Genomic DNA, 9,297 nt, shown 5'->3' on the forward strand with positions numbered 1-9,297 from the left:
AAAATCATAGGAGCATATTTTTTATATCCTCCGCTCTCAAAATGCCTTTAAACTGATAGTAAAGAATTTTTAAAAGGAGTAATCTATAATGATTAAAAGAACAAGGATGGAGCCATTGGCAGTCAAGAGATTTCAGTGAATTTCTCAAGACAGAAAGCAGGTAGAAGAGTGAACTCATAGAAAGTGCACATACAGGGAGCGACAGCTTAGAACAAAAAAAGAGAGAATATAGCTGAAGATAAAGCCCAAGTGCCAGAACCAACTGAACACAAACACCAGATAGATAAGGAAATCAGGAATGAGAAGCAAATCTAAGGGCGATAATGGAAACTCTATGCCTAAGAGTAATTTTCCAATCAACAAGCCTATCTTAGGCAAAGTTCTGTTTCTTACTGCTTTACTTATAAATAGGGACAGATAACCAAAATTCACAAGATATTTGAAACATAGAATATGGAACAGAAATATTACTCTTTACTATAAGCCCTCCCACACTAATTTTTTAAGCAGATATTGATTTTTTAAGTACATTAACTGAAAAAAGCATTTACTATAGCAATTTGAAGCTGCCTTTCAATTCTAATACTCTATGTAATATTTCAGACATTTGTTTTTATTAAGCAACTGTAAAATATATTTCAAAAAATAGTAAAACTATGCATATACAATCCTTTATCTTCTTAAATTCTTTTTTTATCTTAAATTCTATGCAAAAACTTATTTCAAATTTTTAAGACTGTGTTATGTATAAATATACATGTGCAGAACTGGTTTTTATTTATTTATTTATTTATTTATTTTTTAGGGGGCACCTGGTTGGCTCAGTCAGTAGAACACATGACTCTCGATCCTAGGGTTGTGAGTTCAAGCCCCGCACTGAGTGTAGAGATCTATTTTAAAACTATAATCATTAGCATATTATTATACTATCACCATTATTTAAAGTCTGTAAGTTTAAATAAATTTTAAATCATTTAAATAAAAGAAATAGATCTCTATGTTTCAGTAACAACATCAATATACACAATATTGATCAAATTAGTATTTTAAAAATACCTTTTGTTATTTATAACACAAGCATTGTTATAACACATCTCATGATATCAAAAGTTAAATATTCCTAAATAAAAATACCTTAAAAGCATCACTAAAAAGCCAAATGCTTCAGAAATAGAAAAAAAAAATGTTTTATGTTCCAATGATAGTTTCATCTCCTCTCCTTTATCCTTTTTTCAACCATTAGATAAGGACCACAATATTGCTAAAAAAATTTTAAAAGGTAAAGCTTAATGTAGAAAACATACACACCATCCAATAAACCATCACAAAAACACTACATTGAGTAACCTTTCTGCATAAACAGTACAAATGAGAGGTTAACAAATTACTCCCTCATACTTGGTGGATACATTGCTCAACATATCCGATCCATCTACTAAACAGAGAGGTAATTCATTCCTTTTCTAATGCAAGCTAAAATACAAACTACAAATCAGAATGTTCAAAAGCAACAAAATGAGGCCCCCAAATTAGGTAAGAAAGGCATACAATTATAAAAACTGCAAAATACCCATCCAAGCCTAATTATCCTAAGTTAAGGAAACTTTAAATATAGGTGACAGGCAAGTTAATCATACATTTTTTATCTGATGATCTACTTCAAAGTCGTAAATAAGACAAAGATATCCCATGTGAGTTATAAATGGATGGTTACATGAAATGTGAAGCACTTCCTCTTCTCAAATACAGCAAAACAAAATAAATCAAATGTTACATATTATGTCTAGACCATCATACAAAGAATTAAACACAAGAAGGACAAAAGAATGTTCCTTTTCAGAAGTAGCTAGAAACAACCAAATACAAAAAAAAAAAAAGAAAAAAAAAAAGAAAAGAAAGAAAGAAAGAACCAACCAAATACAGAAGAAAAGAACAGTTCCAGCATTGTACTTCTACCTTCACTCTCTTAATTCCTAAATGTTAGTGATCTATCTTCCTTCCCCCACATTTTACCCAACCTGGGCACTTTCAGCCACACCTTTGAACCAACTATAGTTAAGGAATTCCAATTCTTTATTTCCAGCCACAATCTCTCTTCTGACTATGAGACTATGGTTTCTACATTAAGCCTTACCTTTTATCTCCACTTGACTGTCCCACCAGAATGTACCATACTGCACTCATTCTCCACCTGCTCCTTCTATATACCTAGTCTGGTTACTGGTATGATGTTCTTAAACCTGAGAGTTATCCATTCTATTTCCTCCCCTTTTATCAATCCTCTATGGGTCCCCAAGTCAAGTCTCAGTCTACCTTATAAAGGATAACACACACATCCATACTTTGCATTCTCAACACCTGTCTTGGTTCAGGCACATATATATTAGGGATTCCTACATCCCTCCTAGGAGTTCTCCCTACCTTCAATCTGAAGCATTCTTCAATCATTCCTTTGTATTGCTGCTAAAGTGACCTTCCTAGAATATAACTCGAATCATTTCACCACTGCTTAAAATCTTCCAGTAATTCCAAATAAAAACCTAAAATCCTTAGCAGAATACCTCTGTAACTTTCTCTTCTTAATCTCTCATTTAAGATATTAAATTTTAAACACATCATTGCAGATCCTGGAAAAAAGTCATACTGTTTCTTAATTCAATTCCTCTGCATAGGTTAGTCCCTCTTTCTACAAAGTCTTGTTCTTAACATGGTAATTTTGACTTGCTCAAGGCCCAACTCAGACATTGTATGTGGCCCTCAATTTCTCCATTCCCTATCTGCTCCCATCACATTTAACAGACACACTTTCATACTGTATTATAATTATCTAACATATGCTACTAAATTTCCGACACCATGAAAGTAAAATACAATTATCATTCTTTTTTGTATCTCACAATGCCTAGCACTTCGCTGGCAACAATAGGTGATCAATAACTATTTACAGAATTTGTAAGCCGTTTCACTTTTTCCAGAAACAAGTTCTACTATAAACATCACCCAACAGAGAGAAACAGCTCCTTAAGAAAAAACAAAAGAAACCAGGAAAGCAGTAGACATAAACAAATGGGGCAGAAAAGGAAAAACTAAACACAAAGAGTCTCTTCAGAGTGGCTCTTGAGAACTGTTTTTTACCCTTCATCTCACATTCTATCACAAATGTCTTACTTGCTATTTAATCTTCAACACATTCTAATTTTCCAGAAAATAAGTGATAAGAAGTTCTCTCCACAATTGGGCAGGCAGAGAAAAAAAATGGAAAGTACTACCTAAATCAGCTATTCTTCAAAACTGAGCAGTTAGGACTTTAAAAACATCATAAGACCATTGATATATCCAGCCCCAATTCCACTTCTAACAGTTGCCTCCTAAAAGACTTAAGACTACAATATTTCACCAATGAGATATCAAACATTCTCCCTAACATACTGCCAACATCTCTTTCTGAACCTACGTTTTTTTTCTCTTCCGTAAGATATTATATAAATTCAGTATTTACTCTGTAAACAAGCATATGCATTTTTATCCCTAAAATGAAATACTTTCTTCTGACTTTCCCCTAAGTGGTCCTTGAACAGAAACTTCCCCAGCTGAATTCCCTTTATCATTTGCAACAGTTTTCCATGATTACAAATGAAAGGAACAGAGACCTTTCCTCCTAATGCTGGGGCCTCTATGATGTTTGATCTTTCCCTTCTCTTTTCCCCAGTGGTTCCCATACCTAAGTTTGCCCCTTAAAGTAAAACAAATTCAGAATCTATTCAAGTTCATACATAATTTTAGAAGTGTGTGAGAATATCAAAACCCAAAGTCCACAAAGCACAGGAAGTCCACAAGTGTGTTACTCTCAATTAGCTTGACAAAAACATAAGCATCAAGCTAGTAATATTCATGTGTGCCAAGTATGTAATCATCATTAACCAAAACAACAGAAATCCATGCCATAACTAGTAGAAACAGGTATAACATAATCATTAATTAGATGTTTTGAAGAATACGTGGGGTAGGGGAGGCCCAGAGGACCGAAGGATATCACTTTCCAGTATCACCGCCCTAACCAAGTTGTTCTCCCCCTCCAAGTTATTAAAATCTTCTCTACCCTTCATCTTTGGAAAAGAGCAACTAGCTCTCTTGGCAGAACCCAACCCACACCTTGCAACTCCAAGGCTTAGACTGAGCTGCCTTGCAACTGTGAGAATTATGATTTTATCCAAATAGTTAGATTACTAGGTTTAAACTAAATTTTACCCAGCTGCTAACTCATTAATTACCAGGGCTCTAGCCCCATGGAATACACTTTTCTCCATTCTAAAAAATAAGTAGAAATGTTAGATCGATAATAGGGAAGAAGGGAAAAGGCTTACCTACAGAAACATTCCAATAAATAAATTCAAAAGTAATGAAGGAAATAGGAAATCACCATGAAAACACAATGAATAAGAGCAAAATCAATGATGTTCCAAAATAGTTGGCAAAATTTAAGGAGAAACAGAGTATCTGTATAGCTTCAGAATATCTCCCCAAAATATACACTAATTTCACAATGGCAAACAGTAACTTTACAGTGGAGAAACTTGGCAGACATCACCTTAACTAAGTGATCACAATTAACATCACCATCAGTAAGTCATGTTGACATCATGTGCCTTCTTATAGGACAGGTTTAGAAAAACTCACCACCTTTGTTGGTATCCCTCTCACTAATGCACATCAGTCTAATCAGGAGGAAAAAAAAATCAGATAAACCCAAATTGACAGACAATCTACAAAGTAATTTACCAATACTTTTCAAAAAAAAGTGTCAAACACATGAAAGATAAGAAAAGATTGAGAACTATCATAGACTAGAGAAAATTAGGAGACAGGATGACTAAATAAATGCAATATGAGATCCTGGATTGGATCCTGCAGCTGAGTAAGAACATTAGCAGATACACTGACAAAATGTCAATAAAGCCTCAGTTAACATCACTGTAGCAACGTTAATTTCTTTTTATGTCAATTTCTTATTTTTGATAACTGCACCATGGTTATGTACAATGTTATTAACATATGCGGAACTGCATGTAGGATGTATGGGAGGAGGGACTCAGTTCCTGTCTGAGTAACTCTTCTGTAAGTTTTAAATTAATTTAAAAAAAGAAAAAAAAAGCTGAATTCCAGATACCAAGTTGTGTAGGTCAATCAACAACCCGGTTGTTTGTTTTTTTTCGTTGCATCTCTCTCTCCAATTGATTCTGTTTCTACTCTTGTGCTAAAAAGCTTCCAAGTTCTTAGACTTTAGGAACTCTCAAAGTGCCCTATTTCTTCTCAAACAGAGCTAGACTTCCTTCCTGTCCTGCCACAAACCGACCTGGCTTAAAACATGTCACTTAAATGCCCTAACTTCTTACAGATTCACTGCTATTAGCTATTCACAAAGTGCTATTAAATGGCAGCTAACTAATATTATTATTTCACAGATAAAACTAAGATAAATTAAGTGATGTGACATTTAATAAATTCCAGACTCTGAATATGAACCCAATTCTTTCAGCTCTAAGACCAAGTTACCATATTAAAAGAAAGCAATTTGCATGTAAAATTCAACTTCCCTAGCTCCATGCAAGCTGATTACCGCTAAGTCATGGTTTTAAAGTTCTAAATTGGGATCCCTGGGTGGCGCAGCGGTTTAGCGCCTGCCTTTGGCCCAGGGCGCGATCCTGGAGACCCGGGATCGAATCCCACGTTGGGCTCCCGGTGCATGGAGCCTGCTTCTCCCTCCTCCTGTGTCTCTGCCTCTCTCTCTCTCTCTCTCTCTCTCTCTCTCTGTGACTATCATAAATAAATAAAATTTAAAAAATAAAATAAAGTTCTAAATTTCACGATTGTCCTAAACAACACTCTTGCAAGCTACAATCAAGAATTCTGAGATTCAGTGAAAAAGGCCTGTGTTCATCCTAACCATAACCTATATAATTAAAAAGAAAAAAAGACATTGGTCTAAACCAACTTTTTAGGCTTTCCAAGCATCGCTTACCTCTGTTCTTTTACCGACACTGCTTCATGCTTTCAAACACCTGAGATGTCCCTCTAATTTCCAATTCCATTAATTTCTTGATATTTGCAAATCATAGCGAAGAGCAATTCTGCTAGGCCTCCAATCCCACGAAATACTCTAAATACCTTTTCCCGTCACTCAAAAAAAAAAAAAAAAAAGGAGAGGGGGTCGTCAAAGGGCTAAAATCTAATGCCTGTGTCTGAGATTTAAATGTGCAAGGAGACAGGGCAATGTAACCGAGTACCGGAACTTGAGACCCGGGAAAAATCAACTTTCATCTGACTTAAGTCTGAGCATTTTTCCCTTCCACCGCTTGCCGTTGTATCTGATATCTCAGTCAACTGAGAACATTATTAAGACCAAGAAAGAGGGCAGCCCGGGGGGCTCAGCCGTTTAGCGCCGCCTTCCAACCAGACCCTGGAGACTCGGGATCGAGTCCCACGTCGGGCTCCCTGCATGGAGCCTGCTTCTCCCTCTGCCCCCCTCTCTCTCAATCAATCAATCAATCAATCAATAAAATGTTAAAAAAAAAAAAGAGCACGGAAATGTAAAAAAGCGGCAGTTATGGAAACAACCCTCAAGTCTGAAAACTGGGTAATGAGAAAACCAGTAATTCGTGAATGAGCGTTCGCTACGAGGGGGCAAAAAGCTGGTGGACGGGACTTCCTCAACTTTGTGACCTCCCATCCCCATCCCCATCCCCATCCCTCCCCTCCCGCCTCGCACGCGCAGGAGCTCCAGAGGATGGACCGTCCCGGAGCCGCCGAGGTCACCCCGATGTCACCAGCTGCAGCCCGGAACCGGCGGGGCAACACGCAGGCACGGGTCGTAACTCTGGGAAGGGCTCCCAGGTTCACACCAACAGGCTGCGGCTGTGCGATGCTGCGGGGCGCCCGGGGCAACCAGCGGGCACAGGGGTCTCCCACAGGGACACCCCGGGACACCTCTGAGGGTCTGGGGCATTCACTTGCCTCCCATTCCCGCAGGAAACGCTGGGCCTCGTCAGAACCCACGGTCTTATGTCTCCTAAATTCGTCCTTCACGTACAGGTCGCCAAGGGTTTTGAGGTCTGGGGGCAGAGCCCGGTGCAGCAGCAAGATGCGCCGATACAGGGCCCGGACCCGCGAGACGTGCCCGGCCGGCATAGCGGCGCGCGCGGACGGCCCAGCACCACGCAGGCGCACAGACGCGGGGCGCACCCCCTGCCGCCCTCCGAAGCCGGGGGTCGGCCCACCGGAAGCCGGGCGGAGGAGGGCGCGCGACCTTCATCCGGTTTGGTCCGCTCTCAAATCAGGACCTTCCGGAAACCCCGCTGCTGTGACTGACGGGGAAATGGGCGGGCTCTGGTCCGGAGGGGGCGTGGCCCTGGCGGAGAGGCGCGCGCGGCCGCACCGTTAAGGCCCGCCTTGGCCCCGGCAGCGGCAACCCAGCTCGTGTCGCGCCTCAGCCACACCGCGTGGCCTCTCCCGTTCCTCCTACCCTTCTTTCCTGATGAAGGCTGCGAAAGCTTTCATCAAAATCGGGCTCCTCCAGGAAGCCTGCCATGGTTGGCTCCACCCACTCCGAGCGTTCTTCAGCGTTGCTGTGTTCTCAGAGTGGGACTAGGGTCCATCCCTGCCTTCAGCAGCCTGCTACCCGCTACATACTTTGCGTCGTGCTGTGTCCCTAATTTGTACCCTGAAGGTGCAGCCTCTTTCACTTAACTCAGCCCTGAGCCAGCCAGCAGGTGTCATTAGCTCAAGTCAAGTTGGCTGCAGAAGAATCCTAGAGCAACATTTATTTTTTAAGATTTTATTTATTCATGAGAGACACAGAGAGAGAGAGAGAGAGAGGCAGAGACACAGGCAGAGCGAGAAGCAGGCTCCATGCAGGGAGCCCGATGTGGGACTCGATCCCGGGTCTCCAGGATCACACCCTGGGCTGCAGGCGGCGCTAAACCGCTGGGCCACCCCGGGGATCCCACATTTATTTATTTTTTTAAGATTTATTTGAGAGAGAGAGAGGGAGGGCAGGGGGAGGGGCAGAGGGAGAGGGATAAAGAATCTCAAGCAGACTCCCCTTGAGCACAGAGCACACCCCGGAGCTTGATTTCACGACCCTGAGGTCACGCCGTAAGCTGAAATCCAGAAGCTGAAATCCAGAGCCGGAGGCCTAGCCCACTGAGCCACCCAGCCTCCTCTAGAAACATCTTAAACGTGTCGTTTCCAGGGCCATGATTCTGGAGATACTGATTAAATAGTCTGAGCTGAAAACATAAAATCGGGACATTTAAAAAAAAATCTCCACCTTTTGCAAAGGTGAGAGCGAGAGTGTGACTGCTTTCTAAAGCTGGCAGCCACTTGGCCTCTGCTTTCCCACCACACCTTTGGTCCTTCAGCAAATGCTGATGGCTCCACCAGCAAAATGTATGCAGAACTGGACCATTTCTTACCGTGCCCTCAAACGCAACCATCCCTCTCTCTCCAGGCAACGCCTCCTAACATTACTGTAGCTTCTTGTGTCTCTGCCTTGGGCCGTGATGAACGTAGGTCATGATCCACCTAAACTGTAAGTTAGATCATGTTGCTCCTCTGCTCAACAAAATCCTTCAGGAAAACCAGAAGTCTCTCCACTTCTTAGCTCTCTAAATTTTCTCCTACTGCCCTCTCCCTAGTTGGCCACACTGGTCATCTTTGGATGATACTGGCATTCTCCCAGGGGCCAGATACCGGGCATACTCCCAACTGAAGGCCCGTGTGCTGGCTGTTCCCTGTAACTGGAATGCTCTGCCTCATATATATCTTCTTGTCTAACACCTTCCTTTCACCCAGCTCACTGCTTCAGATCCCCCCTAAGACGCTCCCTGGAGACCATATTTGAAATTACATCACCATGCCAAGAACTCCCGAAAGCCCCCTCTAAGCTACATTTTCCTATAAAACACAAATTTTGTCTTCTTGCTTACTGTCTGCCCCCCCACACACACACACCCTAGAATATAAATTCCATGAGGCATTTTGTGATTTTGAGGGTGTCAAATGACTCCTATGGCCTGCTGGTGAGGAAGGGGCAAGAGTATAGGAATTTACGTGATTCCCTCACAGATTTTTTTCTGTGTCAAGACTTTTTCAAGGTGAAAGAAAACACATACCCTGCTAGCAAGGGCAGGGACTTCCTTATTTTAGTGCCCTTTCCAGGGACCACCACAGTCCCTAACAAATAGTAAGTACTCTAATATGGATTACCTTGAGTGGACTTTTTCCTTCTGCTTAAAATTT

At 41.2% G+C, this 9,297-nt stretch overlaps 1 protein-coding gene across 1 annotated transcript in view; it reads right to left on the reverse strand.

Moving 5' to 3' along the window:
* The window catches only part of SDHAF3 (succinate dehydrogenase complex assembly factor 3), a 68,605-nt gene extending 61,331 nt beyond the window's left edge, over nt 1-7,274 (reverse strand). Inside the window, exon 1 of the mRNA XM_077856828.1 lies at nt 7,012-7,274. Coding sequence (XP_077712954.1) covers nt 7,012-7,185 — 174 coding nt within the window. The 5' untranslated portion in view covers nt 7,186-7,274. The remainder of the gene's footprint in view (nt 1-7,011) is intronic.
* Between the last annotated feature and the right edge of the window lie 2,023 nt (nt 7,275-9,297).

The sequence above is a fragment of the Canis aureus genome, chromosome 18, assembly GCF_053574225.1.
Source record: "Canis aureus isolate CA01 chromosome 18, VMU_Caureus_v.1.0, whole genome shotgun sequence".
Taxonomy (NCBI): Eukaryota; Metazoa; Chordata; class Mammalia; order Carnivora; family Canidae; genus Canis; species Canis aureus.